The sequence below is a fragment of the Amia ocellicauda genome, chromosome 2, assembly GCF_036373705.1.
Source record: "Amia ocellicauda isolate fAmiCal2 chromosome 2, fAmiCal2.hap1, whole genome shotgun sequence".
In the NCBI taxonomy this organism is placed as follows: Eukaryota; Metazoa; Chordata; class Actinopteri; order Amiiformes; family Amiidae; genus Amia; species Amia ocellicauda.
The window spans coordinates 45,467,051-45,489,592 of NC_089851.1; the positions used below are offsets into that span (position 1 = coordinate 45,467,051).

Here is a 22,542-nt window from a genome sequence, read left to right on the forward strand (position 1 = left end):
TCAAGAGCAGCTGTGGTGTCCGCAGTGTGTTCCGGGTTTGGATCCAACTCAGCTTTCAATTATGTAATTGGTCGAAAATTGAGTCATCAGCAAGTTTGAAACTATGAACTAATAATAATAATAAATGTTGAAGTCTTAAATAAGCAGAATTAATAAAAAACATTTAGTCATTTTGTATTCCTATTGGAATTAAACGTATTGTGAGACACCGCAGTCCCGACACTCCTGGTTGTAACAGCTGGAGCCGCACATGGGGCGGAAAAACACAATACGTCTGGTGTGTAACCCTGCTATGTGCAAGACTGGCTGTTCAACAGCTCACTAGTTAACAGTATACAGCTTACCTAGTGCAGTATGGCAGCGCATGATGGCAAACAGAGGCTCACTAGGATTGCCATGCAACAACCTGAGCTGCTTAAAAAAAAAAAAAAAAAAAAAAAAAAAAAAATATATATATATATATATATATATATATATATATATATATATATATATATATATATATATATATATACACACACATATATATATATACACACACACACAAAATAATAACAAAAGGGGAAAAAAAGGCCCTGCGGCCTGTGGTCTACACACAGCACTGCAGGTCAGATGCAGCTGGCTTTGTGACAGACTAGGGAAAAGGACCTGTTCCTCCCAGGTCTCATTGAAACAATGCTGCTCCTCCTGTCCACCCAGCGTTCCCCCTCAGAAGGCTTTCTGCCCCCCACGATCCTCCACCACGATCTTCTGGGCCGAGTACAAGTGGCCGATGGACACCTGGGAAGAGAGAACGAGGGGTTAGTGTGTGCCCTTCACTCCCAACAAGCAGAGTGATTTCCACTGAAGGGCAGGTCCAACCTCCCTGGGCTGCAAGTAAGAGTATTTTCCTTACTTAAAACCACCCTAGAGAACTGCTCAGAAATGTACAGACTTATTTTTTGTTAATATAGCCAATACAAAAAATCTGCCACACATCCTTTGGTCAGATTTGAACTCAGTTGATGGATTCCAGTGGGTGTTTAGAAACGGATCTGGGAGCATATTACCCTGGAAACCAACAGTCTCCTTCCATCAGTTCTACCTGCTGCAAAATAGAAGTATTATTTTCAACATTAAATTTACAAATGGAAGCATCTCAGTTTGATCTTATGCCGTACAGGCGGCTCCTTCCCTGCAAGAGCACCTGTGGAATCACATGGAGGGAACAGTCCAATAACACACTCAGTAGTTGACAGTGTTGTGCAAGGCAGACTGCTAGAAATGTTACCCTTCGCTAAAATATCAAAAAGCCTATTAAACCCAATCTATACTTGTTGTGTAGCTTAACCAAAACCACCCAGCGAAGGAACAATACTGGCTCCAAGTGGAGGGGTAAGAGTGATAAAGCAAACCAAACTGATCATAATTCTAGTACTTACTAAGGGAATAAAGTGTTACCATTTCATATTTGATATTTCATACTAAATCATATTTGTATATTAAACCTGTGCTTGCTTGTGTGGTTGGTACATGATGTGGCTTAAATTCTCCTCCATGACTTTTGACGTATAACTTAATGCAATGTGGAATTCTACAGCACAGTATTTTTTTGAATATCTTAGGATATAATAGCCCCCTCCCCCGCCCCCACAAGCACTCCATTGTAATTGAACAGATTACATTTATCCACCAGCTGGCAACAGCTACAACTACAGTCACGATCTCTTTATTACAAAAAACAAACAACGACAACAAGAGCAGCAGCCTTCGAAGGCTTGAGATGAAAATGGCTTTCAGCGGGACTCTGCTTTCTGCTGTTTGCATAATCAGTCCTGCATCTCCCCATCATTAGTGTTCATTACTTGGGCAATTAAGACACCTGCATTATGGATTTCAAGAGCGGCAGAGCCACGGTGGGCTGATATATTTATTCCAGGAGATGATCAAACACACATAGCAGCCATTTTAAAGTTGGTGTTGCTTAATGGATAATAATTTAGCTGCAGAGTCTGATGAACTGCCATTCAGTTGAAGAGATACCCAAGCTGTTATGCCGCCATGCCCACTTACACAACATCCAGATCGCGCTCTTCAACTGCCTTTCATCAGTCCCACGTTACAAACACACCTCAGAGGAGCAGCAGCACCGTCCAGTCAGATTACACCCATTTTGCCAGTACATCAAGGCCTGTTTAGTACACCAAGTCAAGCAACCGGCCTTGCTTTTTAAAAGACAAAGTCAAGTGTTGTTGAGACATCACTATCAACACTGATTAAAAAAAAAAAACCTCCCTGTATGACAGAATGATAGTAACCAATTGAATCGTAATATTTTCTGGCATGCTGGGAGTTTATGTTACACTGTTTAACTTCATTGTGTTATACACCGATCAGCCATAACATTATGACCACTGACAGGTGAAGTGAAAAACACTGATAATCTCGTAATCATGGCACCTGTTAGTGGGTGGGATATATTAGGCAGCAAGTGAACATTTTGTCCTCAAAGTTGATGTGTGAGAAGCAGTAAAAATCGGCAAGCGTAAGGATCTGAGAAACTTTGACAAGGGCCAAATTGTGATGGCTAGACGACTGGGTCAGAGCATCTCCAAAACTGCAGCTCTTGTGGGGTGTTCCCAGTCTGCAGTGGTCAGTACCTATCAAAAGTGGTCCAAGGAAGGAAAAGCGGTGAACCGGCGACAGGGTAATGGGCAGCCAAAGCCCACTGATGCACGTGGGGAGCGAAGGCTGGCCCATGTGGTCTGATCCAACAGACGAGCTACTGTAGCTCAAAATGCTGAAAAAGTTCATGCTGGTTCTGATAGAAAGGTGTCAGAAAACACAGTGCATCCTGGTTGTTGCGTATGAGGCTGCGTAGCCGCAGACCAGTCAGGGTGCCCATGCTGACCCCTGTCCACTGCCGAAAGCACCTACAATGGGCACGTGAGCATCAGAACTGGACCACGGAGCAATGGAAGAAGGTGGCCTGGTCTGATGAATAACGAGTTCAAGGTGTTGACTTGGCCTCCAAATTCCCCAGATCTCAATCCAATCGAGCATCTGTGGGATTGCTGGACAAACAAGTCCGATCCATGGAGGCCCCACCTTGCAACTTACAGGACTTAAAGGATCTGCTGCTAACGTCTTGGTGCCAGATACCATAGCACACCTTCAGAGGTCTAGTGGAGTCCATGCCTCAACGGGTCAGGGCTGTTTTGGCAGCAAAAGGGGGACCTACACAATAGTAGGCAGGTGGTCATAATGTTATGGCTGATCGCTGTATTAAAGCCTGCTTAGTCTGAAAGTTTATATCTGCTGGCCATACATGCCTTTACAGCTTATACAGCTTGGCTTCTGATTACTCTATCACCCGACTGCATGCAAAAGAGTGCTCCTTAATCAGAAGGGGATCTTTAGCAAATGTTCGATTCATCATCAGATCTTTGTAGCTTAAAGGAGAAGCAGACTGAGATTCACAATGAAAGACTTGAAAGATTGCAAGGTAACAAGGGTGCAGAAATAAATATTGAAGATAAGCAAGTGTAGTCACAAAGAATTTTAAATACATACACACACCCCTATAGAAAGTTTACACCCCCTTGAACTTTGTTCACATATTGTTCCGTCAGTGCGTCAGTTTCATGCATTGAAATTATATTTTTTCCACTTATCTACACACTATACACCACACTGTTAAAGGGAAAAAAGTTTTCATTGTGAGAAAAAAAAAAATATACATATATATATATATATATATATATATATATATATATATATATATATATATATACACTCACCTAAAGGATTATTAGGAACACCTGTTCAATTTCTCATTAATGCAATTATCTAACCAATCAATCACATGGCAGTTGCTTCAATGCATTTAGGGGTGTGGTCCTGGTCAAGACAATCTCCTGAACTCCAAACTGAATGTCTGAATGGGAAAGAAAGGTGATTTAAGCAATTTTGAGCGTGGCATGGTTGTTGGTGCCAGACAGGCCGGTCTGAGTATTTCACAATCTGCTCAGTTACTGGGATTTTCACGCACAACCATTTCTAGGGTTTACAAAGAATGGTGTGAAAAGGGAAAAACATCCAGTATGCGGCAGTCCTGTGGGCGAAAATGCCTTGTTGATGCTAGAGGTCAGAGGAGAATGGGCCGACTGATTCAAGCTGATAGAAGAGCAACTTTGACTGAAATAACCACTCGTTACAACCGAGGTATGCAGCAAAGCATTTGTGAAGCCACAACACGTACAACCTTGAGGCGGATGGGCTACAACAGCAGAAGACCCCACCGGGTACCACTCATCTCCACTACAAATAGGAAAAAGAGGCTACAATTTGCACAAGCTCACCAAAATTGGACAGTTGAAGACTGGAAAAATGTTGCCTGGTCTGATGAGTCTCGATTTCTGTTGAGACATTCAGATGGTAGAGTCAGAATTTGGCGTAAACAGAATGAGAACATGTGCAGGCTGGTGGTGGTGGTGTAATGGTGTGGGGGATGTTTTCTTGGCACACTTTAGGCCCCTTAGTGCCAATTGGGCATCGTTTAAATGCCACGGCCTACCTGAGCATTGTTTCTGACCATGTCCATCCCTTTATGACCACCATGTACCCATCCTCTGATGGCTACTTCCAGCAGGATAATGCACCATGTCACAAAGGTCAAATCATTTCAAATTGGTTTCTTGAACATGACAATGAGTTCACTGTACTAAACTGGCCCCCACAGTCACCAGATCTCAACCCAATAGAGCATCTTTGGGATGTGGTGGAACGGGAGCTTCGTGCCCTGGATGTGCATCCCACAAATCTCCATCAACTGCAAGATGCTATCCTATCAATATGGGCCAACATTTCTAAAGAATGCTTTCAGCACCTTGTTGAATCAATGCCACGTAGAATTAAGGCAGTTCTGAAGGCGAAAGGGGGTCAAACACAGTATTAGTATGGTGTTCCTAATAATCCTTTAGGTGAGTGTATATATATATATATATATATATATATATATATATATATATATATATATATATATATATATATATATATAAAATACAAAACTTAAATATAATTAGATTAATCTCCACCCTCCTGAGTTAATACTTGGTGGAAGCACCTTCGGCAGCAATTAGAGCTGTGAGTCCCTTGGGATAGGTCTCTATCACCTTTACACACCTAGATTTGTCAATATTTGACCATTCTTCGATACAAAACTGTACAAGCTCTGTCAGTTGAATGCACACAGTGTAGAGAAATAGTCCCCTGAGAACTATACAGAGAGGGACACCATTGTCGGGTTGCAGGGTACAAACCGCTCATCACACCTGGCACTGTATGTTCGCTGGTCTAGTTGTGCAAAGAGAAAAGGACTACCGAGCAGTGGAGGGATGTGATATGTTCAGAAGAATCATAATCACCATGTTGTTGACAAACAGTGCATGTGTGGCACCAACCTAAAGAACTCCACTGGCCTGAGTGCTCGGTTCCAACAGTGAAGGGTTCTGGTGGGTCCGTAGTGTTGTGGGGCGCATTTTCCTGGCATGGTTTGAGTGCAGTAATTCCCTTAGGCAAGGTCAATGGTAATCGCTTCTTAATGGTACTGAGTGATCATCTTCACCCCATGTGGCAGCATGTCTTTCCTGAAGGGAGGGGTGTCTTTCAAGATGAAGTCCCCATCTACAGAGCATGTGTGGACACCCAGTGGTTTGATGAGCATTACACTGATGTCGTCAACATGCCATGGCCTTCACAGTCACTAGAACTGATCCCAATGGAGCACCTATGGGATATCCTGTAATCGTTTTCCTCCTCCATCTCCCAGGCATGAGTTGATTTGCTTGCTCATGGAAGAATGGGGCCGCCTCCCTCCTGCAGAACTGCAGACGCTGGTAGACTCTGCCACTTTCTGTATGCGACGACTAGTATTTCCAGCCTGGGGACCCGGGGCACCGAAATCCCGGTCAACCCGGACGATTCTCAACCCTGTAAGCCTGAATTTGGCATAGGTATAAAACTGGGGTTGACGGGAAAAAAAAAAAAAAAAAAATCATACTTGCGTGCACAGCACAACAGCAAACTCTTGTACACTTTAGTGTATTTTTTCATTTGGTGAGAAGATTGATGTTCATTCAGTAACCTGTTGGCAAAACTTGTTCTGATCCAAGATCGGTTTGGTTCTACTTCCTATAAGAAGTAAATGGTAAATCAGCCAAATGCAAAACGTATCCAAACAAGGTTTTCCAAACAGCTGGGGGCTCTACAAGGTCACTGCAGTTTATACAAATGATCAATAAATAATAACTATGTGAATAAATAAATAAATAAAAATAATGCAGTACTGGCGTCCTGTCTTGGGTGTATTCCTGCCTTGCACCCTATGCCTGCCGGGATCGGCTCCAGCTTCCCTGCGGCCCTCACCAGGATAAGCGGTTTTGAAGATGGTTGGACGGATAATGCAGTTTGTGTTTAATTTCAGCTCCACATAAAATACAGACTCCAAAAACCTGGGCCTGGAATTTTCTCCTGGTTTTGGAAACGCTAGTGTCGACCCAGTGCCCTATTCTACATCACTTTACATTGGTGTAAATTTACATTTTACATTTTTCTGTGCATTACCTTAAAGTTGGAAGAATACAGACCACAAAAAGAGGTGCTTAGGTAAGACTTAGGAGGTGAAACGTATAAGATCATTGTTCTATTTGCATGCATTATCAATGTTACAGGAAATTAAACGATTACACTAAATTAAACCAATGATACATTTGAAGTGGCTTTACTCTCCTTTTAGAGCAGCAGAGATTTAATACACTGCAACTCATTTTATTGCAAAGGGAATCAAAATAATCTATTGCAGCACATCAGGTTTCAAAACAGCCAGCGTCGTTTCCCCAGGAGAACTTTCCCTCGGCCCCCCATCCCCCTATTAAATAATTGGAGCGTTGGCTCGTAAAAGCATTAGAATGTTCAGCTAGATTAGGATTTGTGTTTCATGGTTTTTCCTGTGTGTGCCAAACCAGCTCTTTAAAAGTAAGGTATTTGACTAAGTGGAACATGTACTGGCCTCAGCTGGTTGCACAGACTATTTCTTCTGGGCAACCTTAACACTGCAACAATAAGGGCAAGTTTCTCATCCACTACCCATCACAAATTGGGAAATGGTAAAAAGAAATGGTTGTCAGAGGCTATTTCAAAAAGGGTTTAAAATGAAACTCCTGGTGATAACAGGATGTTTTCTGTTTGATAGAGTTGTGGTGGGAATGACTCAAGTTCGCAAGGGGCAGAGGAAACCTCCTTTGTATTTTCAAGGCGTTCAGCTGCTGGCTTCTCCCTAGGACTGTTCAGTTCAGTCGTTACCACCCCTGATGCAAAATACAGTCCCGCCTTGCATTACCACAAGCAAATGTGTTCACGGCTGTCAAGCCAAATGCTTCAGAGAGCATCTATTTTTTATTTTTTATTCGAAACCCATAGATTTGGCAGTTGCATTGTTGAATTTTCTCCTTGTACTCAAGGTGCATTACAGGAGAAAGGTTTAAAAAAAAAAAAAAAAAAAAAAAAGATGCCTCCCTCACGATCCCAAAGCATATGATGTGAGCATGGGGGTATTAACATTTACTAAATATGTGCTTCCCATCTGGGCTGTACCCTGCCTTGTGTCCTGTGCCCGCCGGGTTCAGCTTCAGCTCACCACGACCCAATACTGTTTGAAGTGGGTATTGATAAAGAGTGAATGAATGAATGACTGTATATAGAAACACATACAAATAAGATTTTTTTTTGTATAGGCTGTTTTGGTTGGATGCAAGCTGACCTTTGCTTCCGTAAAAACAGACGATCCAAGAGACCGGCTTTCTTATCAAGGGTCAAAGCCACAGCAGGACTGGCCCACTGGAGTCTCACATGCTCGCTCGGCTCTGGGTTCAGCGAGGGCAGCTTTGTGTTGGTTATAGTACACAGGCGCAGGCTGCACAATGCCTCGCTTCCTTTTCTGCTGAATGCTTAACTGAAAGGTTGTTTGTCTGACAGCCTTCTCCGAGACCCTAGCCAAACCTGCTGCTGCATGTTATTGGCAATCTGAGTTTAAATAATCATAATTATTGTTAATGTTGTTGTTATCTGGTGTATGAGGAAGGATCCCATAGTGTGACAATAGGGTTTTCTGGTGGACGCTCTCTCATCGGCTAATGTTCTTTTCAGAAACTCCTGGCAAGTTGTGCCAGCAGTGAGGAGGCTGAATTAACTCTTTACAGCTCAAATCTCCTTTGCTGTAGAGAAATAAAATGAACTTTTATGGGCCACAAGGATGCACAGTGAAAACACGTTAGGGAATAAATGTAAAATTTAATTAATTATTTTCCCACATTATATATATATATATATACACACAGCTCTGGAAAAAATTAAGAGACCACTGCAATTTTTTCTTAAATCAGCATCTCTGCATGTATGGCAGCCATTCCATTCCAGTGTCTGTTGAATTCCAACACAGGCACGCCTCATTCTGCTGAAATGAGCTACTGATCAGGGGATCACCTGAACCAAATCTTATTTAACGAAGAAAAGTATAAAAACCACTGCTGTAGTCATCACTATCCTCTTGCAATAGGACCAGCTGGATGGCAAAAACAGTGCTAGTAGTACCTCAAAAGTAATTGGAATAAAAAAGACAACTATAGACCATGCCAAAAGAGTTGAAAAGGAAAGTTTTGAGTGAGGAAAAGAAGGGTTCAATTCTGGCTTTACTGGCAGAGGGATACAGTGAGCGTCAGGTTGCTTCCATCCTTCAAATTTCAAAGATGGCGGTTCATAAGAACAAGGTCAAGCAGCAGACATTGGGGACAACAAAGCTACAGACCTGCAGAGAGCGAAAACGACTCGGGATGACCACCAACTCATTCAAATGTCTCTTAACAGCCGTAGGATGACATCAAGTGACCTACAAAAAGAATGGCAAATGGCAGCTGGGATGAAGTGCATGGCGAGGACGGTTCGGTGAAATGGACATTCTTCACTTGGTGTCTCTCTGTTACTGAGCACAGAACAAAGTGAACAATGATATGGCGCAGGTTTGTAAATCAATGAGTTTGACAGCATCCAACAGTGTGAAGTGTAACCTGTATCAGATGACAGACTTTTGCTTTGAAAAGCTGTTGTAGACAGATGTTGGGGCACAAGTATCTGAGAAAAGGATTCTAACTGGGGAAAAAAAAAAAAAAAAACTTGTATTTATTTACTGTCATGGCAGATGTTCATTATTTTTTAAAATGTATATAACAGCATTGATTGAGCTTTCTACCCCATTAGTGCAGAAAAATGGCAAATACAATATACTATCTATTACAGCTGAGAACTGCATGCCTACCCCTGTATTATGCAAAATTTAAAATTACTGGATTATGAGGAAAAATATTCCTCTCAATATCACATCATATCCAGCAGCATCTATGGTGGTATTGTCTTTGGCAGGAAAACCACTTCCTGTGGTAAAGATGCAAAGCAGATATGAATTAATCTGTCATGTCAAGAAAAGGATCACGTTGGCTCTTTAAAGGTTGTTGATAGGTTAAGTTAACCACAGAGTAGGTATGGGGTAGATTGCTCCCTGCCATTGTGAATAGTGGTCACATTTGAAGATTTCTGTTGTCAGTTCTGAAAAGTGATTATGACTTTATTGCCACTTTCAGCTCATTTAACTATAGAGCCTTTAACCCACATGCTTAATATGTTTATTGTTTCAGGAAGTATTCACAAAGTTTGGTAAGCTGCTCATAAAGTGCTCTAAATAATTATAGGCCAATATCTAAGCTCTGTTGTCTCTCTAAAACCGTGAAAACTCTGATAAATGGTCAGTTATGAGTCTTTCTTTTTGGGCAGGGAAAATGTTCTATTCAGTACCTCTTTAGACCTGGTCTGCTATCACTGCAACATCACTAGCTGTAAATTATATTGTATCTTATCGTGATAAAAAGCAGTAACTGTGCTGCTCTTCTTATTGACTAAAACCTTTGATACAGTGGACCATGATGTACTTTTACACAGATTGTTTTCAATTTGTTTTGACCAACATGCATGCTACTGGTTCAGAAATGATCTCTGACAGAACCCAATGGGGTGGTGCTCAATGACGTTCACTCCTGTTCCTTTGAAATTGTAAATGGGGTCCCACAAGGATCTATATTTGGGCCTGTGCTGTTCACCTTGTATAGCAATGAGATTGACAAATGTATAAAAAATTGTAGAATACATTTTTATGCTGATGAAAGAAAATTGTTCAAGCAACATTTTTGACTGTGCTCGATTATGGTGAAACAATATATATGAATACTGCAGCTCTTGACAGTACCGACCACCACTGGAGATGAACCTGAGTGGCTAAGCGGTGTCTCGTGGGTTGGGCAGAGGGAGTGTGTTTGTGTGAAAATTAAGAGGGCACTCCTGCTTGACCTTAACAGTAGCCCACACGAGACAAACATAAATTACAAATGCAACAGCGGTATATCGTTTCCGCACTTCAAATGATACTAATGTTAAAAACATTAGTGCAGGCCGCAAACAGCTGCAGGGGAAATACACTGCTTTAGTTAGTCTTGTGTGAGAAAGGCTTTTAGTATCTACTCTGACAGCAGTTTCTGATGGCATATACCCACAGTTCGTTTTAATGCAATGCAAGACACTAATTTCCGCATCTACCAACCTCTGGTTCCTGTGTTGTAAATTGCGTTCCTTCTCAAACAATGACTAGGTGTTGCTAAAAGCTAGTGGATGATTTTACAAGAGGTATTTCACCTGTATTAGTTGCCAGGATGGAAAAGTCTCCTGCTTGTATTCGGTAAACTGTTTATGTGTTTTGGCAAGTTCCCGATGTGCACAGAACTTTCGGCGCTGGTAAAAGAGCCAGGCGTCAGAATACAGTATCAATCTTGCCTAACAGCCCTTGCAGAAACAGATACAGCTGACATATTAAGTTTTCTGCATGGCGATTTCTCCCTTTGCTTTGACTTGTTTGCTTACTATAACTGTAGCAATCTAATAATGCCATTTTATGTCTATATCACCTTTAGAAATATTTCCTATTACATGCACTTACTTCACCCAATGTCAAAACCAGACTGCCTGCTATTTGTACAACTTACTCAACCTGAATGGCCAGCTGGATGATGCAACAGTTTGTTAAGACAGCAGCGTTTGTGTAACCTCATGCGAGTGCCTCCACCATATCAAGGACATTGCTATCATAGGCTCAGTTTAGATTTTTTTGTTGATTGGTTTGATTTGCTGCAGATGCACACCGTAATATTTTTATATTATTTTTGTTACTGTTCTTTTTATATACATCGCAAATCCTCAGACTAGGGTCTGAAAACTCCCCTCATTAACTTTAACAGCCTGCCTGCATTGGCTCAATAGACTCAATAGGAACAGACTTGGCCAATCAATACTATTCCTTTATCAGTAATGAAGATGTGTAAGGTGTGTGTATACCTGTGGATATATAAACAACATTGTGGCTACAGTGTTTTCAAACTGACATCTGCATACAGCCAGATGCAAGCAGTCAGGTGCTAACATATGAATGCAGTTATTCCCAGCAAGAAGAAATCATAGGTAATTCAAGAGCATGGCTGACACAGCACACGACATTACTCCACAATCCCTTTCACCTCGGCCATTCCACAGCCCCCTACCGCCCGCCCCCCCCACCACGCCCAACGATTGGTGAGCATATCTAAGGAGTCTGGAACCATTTTGGAGTCGCCTTTCTTTCTATAAATAGAAAGAGGTGCTTTTCTGCTAGTGGAGAGGAGATGGTGTCACACACATCTGTCTCATCAAACTTCCCATTGCATAAACCGAGGTTCTCATTTCAGAGACACTCTAGGCCAGGGATGGGCAACTTGTGGCCCAGGGGCCGCATACGGCCCGCATCACCTGTCATAGCGGCCCCCAGAAATATTTTGGACAGCATAATTGAGGTGGAGTTGTGCTTCATCCTCCCTGCAGACAGGCAGCAACAAACGCAGTTCAATGCAATAATTGCTTGCTCAGTTAATTACTACAATCAACCACTAGAACTCAAGAAGCATTAGGCTAATAATAATATTAAAGGCACTTTTAAGCTTGGCACAACTACTGTAGCCAGCAGTAGAGGAGCCGGGATACAATGACTTCTTAAAAAAAAAAAAAAAAAAAAATCATCACGAGAACCGTGTATTCCAGCCAATTTTATTTAAACTAAAACTAAAGCTTTGGGCAACTGGTGTCTACCTTCTCTACTGGTGAATCATCAAGGGTAAAGGCATTTCCTCCACATGATGATGTAGCTTTGTGCCATGAGGGCCCCTGCTTGGATCCAAACCGCTGTCTCGGACACACCTGGAGCGAGCAGGGTGACAAACCCCCCCATACAGTGATAACAACATTGTCTGGAGATATCTGAATGTAGTGGTTTTACTTTACTTGTTCATTTTTTCAATGGGGGAGAAGGTGGGGTTAAGAACTTAAAATATTCCTGGTCTTCAATGCAAAGGTATTGTTTCAGCAAACATATCAGAATGAGTCTCTGAGCTAGGTTCATGAAGATTTCACCTGGGAATCTACATTGAAAGTAAAACTGACACTGTTCACTTTTTTCATAAATTGGTTTCTCTTCCACTGTTCTTTTAGCTTTGGCTTCTAAATTTACTCTGCTTAATACATATGAATACGTCACTAACAATCACAGGTAATTATACAGAGCAAACAGCCTTGAAGTGTGTTGTACGTGAAAACTGCTCAGAGGCCACCTGGAAGAGGAAGTGCAGCTCCAATATCCTACTCCATAGGGAGCCCTAGTGCGTCACGCGCTTCCTTGTCCTGCTGAGGTCAGCAACACAAACCCAGGAAATGAGCACCATGGGGGGAGGGACATGAACTACGGTTCCCACAGCATGACGACAAAGGGTATATTTCAATGGCTGCAAACTTAGGTGCAATTTATCTTTTCTGCTGAGTGCACACAGAGACACAAACAGAGTCACTGCCAGACACAGCTTTTACATTAACCGCATCATTATGTGGAACACCATTAGACTAAAGCGATGACATTTTCTTTCATGGAAAAGAGCCACTTTGCTAAAGTGTTTGTTTTTAGGACAGGCGACTCAAAGCCTGGTCTTCGGTGTGTGATGTAGTTTTGTATTCAGCACCATAAGTATAACATCTGCTTAGATAAATATGATGTACTTTAGATTATTTAGTCAAAAATATATATGCATTTTAGTTCACATAGTTCATATTAGCAGTTCCCAACCTTTCTCACTTTCCGGCTCGGCTATCTGTGGTATTAAAGTATCATGGACCACCACAATGTGAAGAGTACAGCCAGGACTGCATATAACATACATGTACGCACACACAAATAAAAAGGAATTACAATACAAACAAATACAGCAGCAATACAGAACACTTTTCAATCATTGTATTCATATTTTGATTATTTTTTTAATGTGGCTTTAAGATTAAATGTGATGAAATATGCAACGGATGGGCACCAAATGGGCTACGGACTGGCAGCTGCCTGCGGACCTGTGTTTGGGACCACTGGGTTAGATCTCTCAATATTTTCTACATGTAAACTTCCACAAGCAGTGTACGAAATTAATCTCATCCCTTCAAACAATTCTTGTGATCAAGGGGACTGGGGTAGGGTTGTAGTAAAACATTAACGTGATAAGCAGATATTTTGGCTGGGTCTCTTGTTTTACCCTGTTCCTTCCCCTGTATGCAACTGGGAGGGCTGTAGCTACTGCAACATCAGAGTCAATGCATTAGACGGACAAACTACTGTAACGGTAGTGGATATTTGGTTTCTAGATGATCTTTGCTTGGCAAAATGACAGTTGGTGCTGCTCTTGAACTTCTGCTATTTTCCAGCTGAGGAACTGGCAATGTTTTCAGAGTAAAGGAAGAACTTGAGAGACTGAGGAAACTGGCAAGAGAGGTCTGCCAAGAAGTCAAATTTCCAAGTCACCCTTGTCCGAGTTCTTGGGGATTTTCGCTGTTTCTCGAAACACCCATGAGAGGTGTGAGTGTAATCAGGTATACAATATGCCTAAAGCTGCGACAAATCAGTCACACGCGTCTGGAACGCAAAGATCAACAAACATCCCCACAGTACAGAGAGAGAGAGAGAGAGAGAGAGAGAGAGAGCAGTGTATGTGAATTGAATATTTTATATTTGTAACTCTTGTTCAGAGGGGCCACTTTTAAACACACACCTTGCCTCCGTTCCCTGGGAGCAGAGGGGCAACTGAAAAACTTCAAATCCAGGCCTAGACCTTCCTAAGAACACCCCCATCACTCTCTCCCCTGTCAGAGCCACGGCGCCACGGATTCAATCACACCAGTGAGCAACAACAACTCGGGTTTGGAAACGTGCTTGTGGGGAACTTAGTAATTACTACTTATGTGTATTTCCACCAGCAGGTGGGGCTCAAGGCTAAACTATAGAAATACCTGACTGGTCTTCCAGGGTGTTCTTAAGCCATAGACCCGCAGAGATTTATTCCCTATAACAGTCTCTGTCATTCTGTAGGACTGTGTGTATTTTTCTGTTCCGTGCCTTTGTTTTACTGTATGAAGAGCTGAGGCAACTTTTGTGAAGGACACTATACTACGCAAACATTGATTGACTGAGGTGTTGCAACAGTGAACTCACAGATACAGGGCAAAGTAAGATGAGCAACTGGCTCAGAATTTAAACCCCGCCAGGTGTTGAAGAGGCACGCTGATTTTATTTGGACCCTGGGAAGGGGGGTTGTGTTGCGGGGGTGTCTGCCCTCCTCTGCACCAGTAGGGAGGAATAATAGGAGAGCGCGAATGGGACAAAGGAAGACCTGTCACTCACTCGGGCTGTCCCTATCAGAGGGACTGAGATCCAGGAGGAGGGTTGAGTGTGTGTGTGTGTGTGTGTGTGGAGTGGAAGAGAAGTTTCTGTAGGACAAGAGCTGAGGTTACACTGTGCACTGACCATGCCTGTTCAATTAGACTCCTCAGAGAAGTATGAGGACAGATGCATCACAAGCCTCTGGATGAAAAACACAAAGAGCCCTCGCTTTCTAACCAAGTTCCTCCTTTTCACTTTTTATTATGTCTTTCTTTTCCAGGGCAACAAAGTTTATACAGTATGAATAGAGAGAGATGGAAGCAAGTGAAAACATCTTGGGGAGGCCTTCAACTAGCAGTGGATGGCCTGATAATTGTGATATGTATAAGCTGCACATAGTATGGTATACTTCAACTCCACTAGATGGCAGTATAATCTTACACAAAGTACATTGCAAAGACTGCAATGAAGATGTATATAAATAAATAAATGAAAATCACCATGCCCGATAACATCACTTTAATTCCCACTATAGGACTGGGAGCCTTCCAGCCGCAATATGAACACATTAGCTGGTGTGGCTGAAGTGCGAAGCTCTCTGTCAGGCAGTGTGGGAGAGACGCTCCAAAATGCTTCTGCGTCTCCGTGCTCAGCAGTCTTTCACAGGCACACACTGTCCCATGATAAAGAGCAATGGGAAATCAGTGTTTGATATGCAAACAAAATTAAACCAAGCAAGCAGGCCCACCCACCAAAAGGAAAAATAAATAAATAAATGAATGAAAGAATCTGTTCTTCTTCAGGATTAATGATAGACACTAATGTTGGTCACATTGTGCATTACAGGATCCATGCTAATGAGGATTTCCCAGAAAGGAAAATGTTTGTGCTCTCCTTTGCATTGCAATTACGGCATGCCTTGCCTGTGGATTAAAAATGCCTGATTCTGCAATGGAAACATAGCTAATACGCAGTTATACCCCATCTGTTAAACCAAGGTCACAATTAACACGTTTCCCAGGCGTAACTGGGAAGCACAAATGTTTTTAACATGTATCAGCTGACATCTTGAAAGGAGAGAGGAGAGAAAAAAAAAAAAAAAAAAAAAAAAAAACACAAGTCAGTCCTAAATATGGCATCACGCACCCCCACCGCACACACAAGTCACACACAGACACCATTTTCGAATTTGCTTTTACAGCCCTGTTCCTCCAGAGCCTGATGCCAGTCAGTTCTCCAGGCCACCATTAGCCGTAGTTCTCAGCTGTGGTCTGGGGGTACCCCTGCTGGGCTGTGAATTAATTGTAAACTATAATTGGCTAATTGGATATTTTTATTTCTTGTCGGCTGATATGTGACTGGAGTTCAGGTAAGGAATTGATCAGTTAACAGAGTTCAACTCCAGGACCAGGCTTGACAAACACTGCCCCAAATCAGCTCTTTCTACACTGGGGAGGGACAATTTAAACACCAAAAAGTGTTGTAAAATGCATGTATTTGCCCATAATAAGCCAACTATAAAGTGTGCCTGTCCAAGTGTTCTCAAGCCTATGCACTTGAACAAAACCAGTGGTTATCATCTTATGAAATGAAGGACTTGGATTAAGTATTTCCCGTATTTTTTTTTTTTTTTTTAATAAATGGACGCTTTGACACTTTGAAGGTGACCTGGACGGACTGGCGTTCTAGGCTGGTGAAAAGCCTGACAGTCCATGTTCTCAGGTACCATTCAGCAACTGAACTTAAAAAAACTAGGCCTCTTCACATAGGCAATGAAATATATATGACCATAAAAAGAAGTCAAGGGCTAGGTGTACACATCTCCAATGTTCACAGGCCAGGACCTGTCAATTACAGTACACTCTGCAGCCTTTCACTTAAATGGACTGCTAGCTCCCCCCTCACCCCTGGCTTTTTTCAAAGGTTTGAGCTTTCAGGAAGTAGGTCTCAATTTTGGAGACTCTTAGGCAGAGTCGCTCACAGCCCCTGTTTTTTAGGGGGCCGGTTGCATTTCTAATTTGATCGACCTCTTAATTACAGACTGGATCAAATCATTTCTTCACACAAACCCATTTAACCTTCTCTTACGGTCTGCAGAATTACATTACAAAGGTCTGACTTTGATCACTTCAGAGTACGACGAAATTCGTCAGTGTCGCTGGTTTCTGAAGCAAAAAGCATATTTCAGCCCATTACAATTACAGACGCGTCTTTAAGACAGCTTTACTTTTTGACAATGAGAGAAAGCACACTGTTTCACGGAGCAGATGAAGGATAGCCATAATCCATCATTACCTAATAGAGAGCCCAGTTTGCCGGGCTACTGCCAGGGCAACAAGTGTTGGGTTTTGAGACCGCTCAGCGAGCATGATTTATTGTGGGTGCTGTACGTTACCCGTGTTACAATGTTGCTCCTTCTGCATTTGCCTTGCCACAACACAGTTCACCATTCAAAACCATATTATCTCAGAGCCCGCAAAAGTCACTAATTTATTACAGTCATTTACATCATGCAGCCTCTTGTATTGCGAGCAGTGAGTCAAGGTGTATATCAAACACAGAGACTCTTCCTCTCCAGCTTTCTTCTTCCTTTTGTGATGGTGCAATGCCGATTCACACACTGTAAAGCAGTGTAAATTCTGTAAAGTTAGATCTGGTAATTAGTGTAAGGAATTAAAAAGTAGTTTCTTAAAGGAAAAATAAACAGCTGTGTGCATTGTCTATCGAGTTGTGACTATGACAGATGCTCAGTCATTACCCTTGTTCATACCTCGTGCTCCTCTTTGGATAAGCACATCGGATTACATTGGAAACAGCTCTGTGGAGAAAACCGTCAATACCACCAAAGCTATCAGAAAATTGTACTGATGGCAATAAAGGCATAAGGAAACCTTGTATATTGGTTGAAATACCAAAATCCAAATAACTAAGTTCTTCACCAGAGCCCCAGACAGACCTCAGTGAAAAGGGCACGAATACACAGAGCTTCACCCTACACAACTGACAGGTGGGTGTATTTGTAAGGTTTAAGAGCCAGTCAAGGGAAAATATTGAGAAACAAATGTATAAAAAGAATGTTTCACCTTCCCAAGCATAAGCATTACATATCAAGCACGTGCATTGAAGTGTGGGAGGACTCCCTACTTGACATAGTGAAATCAGACAAGCTGTACCGCTCTCTTTTTCATGTTAAGTATTTTTGAATACCTTCACGTTGCAGAATATCATATTGTGAAGATAGCACCTAACAACTGTTGTAGGTGTGGGAGGCTCGGTCTCTGACTAAACCTATGCTTTCTCCCTCCTGGGATCGTGCTTGCGGAGTGCAATATGGTGGGTGAGTCCAGGTTTTGATTTATCGCACGTCTGTACTGTGTTGCATGCTGGGAAAAACCCATGGCAGCAGAGCTAGATTCATGACTTCCCAAGGTGTAAAGCTGGAATACACCTGTAGAGTTGCAGAGTGTATGGCTTTATACCACATAAATTCAGCGATTCCTGTTCTGTACCATTATGTTCAGTGGGGTCGATTTGCTTTAAATTAGTATCCGAAGATAAACCAAAACCCTTGAAAACTACAACTAGACAGGGCCACTGTAAATAGATCATAACAGGACCTCTGCTGTCATACTACCATGTCAAGTACTTATAATTTGTCCTAACCTAACTTACACTCACAGAAAATACTGCAGCTTTGTAAAATGTCACAACTCAGAACAATAGAGTCATGCTGAAAATGGAAATACATTCTTAATAGGGAAGAAAGTTTGATATTGTTGGATGAGGCCAGTTTATTCAGAAACACTCAATGCAAATGCACCCCCCGCCTGCCAAAGCTTTTACACTTCACTCAGAAAAAAAGCCCACTTCCACATTCACAGATGCAACTCTAATTTCAGCAGAGTGAAAATCTATTATTAGTGACACAGAGTGGGGACACAAACAGCGCTGCACGACACCTGCGCTTTTACAGCAGACTGAAGTCGAGGAAAGCCAGACAAAATAAAAGTTTTAAAACTTGGATTCTTTTGTCAATGTCAAAACAATACAAAGCTTTTCCTCACCTTTCACTAAAGAGTGAGGAACAATGCATTGAATGTCATTAACAGACAGAGGTGGGTTCGACCCATTGTGTGGCAGCTTATCAAAAGATAAATGCACACTGAGAAAGTAAAAGAATTTCATATATATATACACTCACCTAAAGGATTATTAGGAACACCTGTTCAATTTCTCATTAATGCAATTATCTAACCAACCAATCACATGGCAGTTGCTTCAATGCATTTAGGGGTGTGGTCCTGGTCAAGACAATCTCCTGAACTCCAAACTGAATGTCTGAATGGGAAAGAAAGGTGATTTAAGCAATTTTGAGCGTGGCATGGTTGTTGGTGCCAGACGGGCCGGTCTGAGTATTTCACAAATCTGCTCAGTTACTGGGATTTTCACGCACAACCATTTCTACGGTTTACAAAGAATGGTGTGAAAAAGGAAAAACATCCAGTATGCGGCAGTCCTGTGGGCGAAAATGCCTTGTTGATGCTAGAGGTCAGAGGAGAATGGGCCGACTGATTCAAGCTGATAGAAGAGCAACTTTGACTGAAATAACCACTCGTTACAACCGAGGTATGCAGCAAAGCATTTGTGAAGCCACAACATGTACAACCTTGAGGCGGATGGGCTACAACAGCAGAAGACCCCACCGGGTACCACTCATCTCCACTACAAATAGGAAAAAGAGGCTACAATTTGCACAAGCTCACCAAAATTGGACAGTTGAAGACTGGAAAAATGTTGCCTGGTCTGATGAGTCTCGATTTCTGTTGAGACATTCAGATGGTAGAGTCAGAATTTGGCGTAAACAGAATGAGAACATGGATCCATCATGCCTTGTTACCACTGTGCAGGCTGGTGGTGGTGGTGTAATGGTGTGGGGGATGTTTTCTTGGCACACTTTAGGCCCCTTAGTGCCAATTGGGCATCGTTTAAATGCCACGGCCTACCTGAGCATTGTTTCTAACCATGTCCATCCCTTTATGACCACCATGTACCCATTCTCTGATGGCTACTTCCAGCAGGATAATGCACCATGTCACAAAGGTCGAATCATTTCAAATTGGTTTCTTGAACATGACAATGAGTTCACTGTACTAAACTGGCCCCCACAGTCACCAGATCTCAACCCAATAGAGCATCTTTGGGATGTGGTGGAACGGGAGCTTCATGCCCTGGATGTGCATCCCACAAATCTCCATCAACTGCAAGATGCTATCCTATCAATATGGGCCAACATTTCTAAAGAATGCTTTCAGCACCTTGTTGAATCAATGCCACGTAGAATTAAGGCAGTTCTGAAGGCGAAAGGGGGTCAAACACATTATTAGTATGGTGTTCCTAATAATCCTTTAGGTGAGTGTATACAGGCATAGTTATCATAACCATATTTCTATTAAATTGGTGGTTCTTTTTGGCCAGAGTAGAAATGAAAATTCAGGGAATTACTTTTTGTATGGATTGTTTGGTTGGTTGATTGGTTGTATTCTTTACAACTGAAGCGGTGCTACGCTGCTCTCGGACGAACAGAACAGGGTGGCCACTGGAGAGAGTGGACGCCTAAGTGGTGTCTGGCTCCGTTGGCCAGTATTGACAGCAGAGGACTGGCTGTTCAAGTGCATCCCGGCCCTGCTCACAGATACACTACCCGCATGGTTCACTGGCAGCTGCAAGCCCCTTCTATAAAAAGTCCCTGGTGGACTGTAGAAATGCCACTGCACATTTCATTAACTCCGAATGTAAAGCTTGCATCATCAAAGCACACAGCGGTGACCCCAGCATGCTCCGTCGCTAAGTCCTGCATAGGCGCCCCTATGGGGTTGTCAGGGCAGTGGGGAGATACTACAACATCCATTCATTTCTGCTTCTTCCTACTTGTTTGTTTAACTTTAACCACTGTCCTCACAAACCACCAGGGATAATATAGTCCAACACTGCATTACAGGATTCATTGTATTCATACATTTATTTGGAGTCACAAGTGCACATTTTGCTTCTTCACCTCAGAAAAACTGTACTTGAAATGGCAGATGGTAAAACATTCCTCTAAGCGATGCTCAGTGTGACACCACACAGCAAAGGGGACATCGCTGCACCTGAAAAGTGGCTTACAGTACTTCCTGGTCTAAACACAATTCATACACCAACAGATCATAAGGGATAATAAAAACCATCATGCAGCCAGATTAAATAGAATTTAATTCAGAAAGAAAGGAGTATTGAAATCGATGCATTGCCGGCTGAATATGGGGAATGGCATCCTTAAACTAAAAAGGGTTTATAAATAGCAACATCAGAACACAAATACATGAGAATCAACTATAGTTTCCATTGTGAACAGCTCAACCCAAATCCCGGTAGCAAACAGGTGTTGATTTCTGACATGTTCACAGCAGCTGACTACTGCTCTAAACACACAACACCACAGTTTCTAGTTGCGTTTCAGTATTTTTTTCCAGTTCATAACGGCAGGAAATTCCACTTTTCCCTATTGGACAAAAACACTCCAGATTATTTGTCTACACTTGAACAATGGTAGGGGAGGACAGCGTTGGGCAGAAGCAACAGTCTTCTTGTCCTGCGAGAGTAACCAAGCACCTGTGAATTGTGTGGGTGTTCAGCAATATGGCTAACGGTGATATCCTTGTGACAGATAATTTGGGCTTCTCTAAAGCCCCCCCCCCCATGTGGAATGTTATCTACCAGTAGTGAACTGCCTCTGGCTTGTTTCAGGTCTTTCCCAGCACAGTGTCTTCCTTCTCTTACACCCTTGCGCTGACTCACACCGTCTGACGTAAGTGCATGAGTCACAGCTCCGGAGAAATCCCCGGAAAACCCTCACATGGTTCAGAGCGGACTGGCTTACGCTCAAAAATACGTGTGGAGAAAGAAAAAGAATGAATAAATGTGGGGGGGGGGGGAAGGAAAGGAGCTCAATGATGAGAGCTCAGTCCCCAGCATCAAGCAGGGCTCGGTGAGAGTCTGACTTCCTCCACACTGCACGGCAGACCTTCTACGACATCAGGCCAAGCTGAGAGGCTTCGTTTGAACGTGAGCTAATAAATCTATTAAACACTTCTGCGGTCTGCTTCAAATAGTAATTGCCCAGCTACTGAGGAAAAAGAGTAATTCACACAAAAACAAGAAAAAAAAACCTTGGGTCTCACTAGGGTTAGGCCACAGACATTCACATTCAAATTAGAAATAAGTGGAGGTAGCTGTACACTGGCCATTGAGTATACAAATCCCTTAGTTTCAATCCTGCTTTGCGGCCTTCCTTTCTGTCTCCAAACGTCCTGGAGCTCCACTGATATATTTTAGATATGCATGCATGTTTGATGTGCAGTGAAAAGTGGTGTGGATTTTAAAATGAATGGTCAAGTGCCGGTTGGATTAAATAGCATTAATAAATACTGCTCTAGATGGATGAATGAATTATGTAGGCTAGTGAAATATGTATTTGAACAGAAGTTCTGTGTGCGGAAAATAAACTAATGTAGGCATTCTGAACACTGTACCCAGCAAAAGAGAATCTAAGACCTGTTCAAGTAATATAGTGACAACAGCTGAGCTCATCTCACTTACTCCACTTGAGTATTGAGCAAAGTAGACATCACAACAGCTGAACGGAAAAAAGG

At 42.3% G+C, this 22,542-nt stretch overlaps 1 protein-coding gene across 2 annotated transcripts in view; it reads right to left on the minus strand.

The window, feature by feature from the left end:
- Nucleotides 1-501: 501 nt before the first annotated feature.
- The window catches only part of lyrm4b (LYR motif containing 4), a 79,007-nt gene continuing 56,966 nt past the window's right edge, over nt 502-22,542 (minus strand). Inside the window, exon 3 of one of the 2 annotated variants that reach the window (XM_066724388.1) lies at nt 502-780. In XM_066724388.1, coding sequence (XP_066580485.1) covers nt 609-780 — 172 coding nt within the window. In that variant the 3' untranslated portion in view covers nt 502-608. The remainder of the gene's footprint in view (nt 781-22,542) is intronic. The other variant, XM_066724396.1, reaches the window with a different exon arrangement.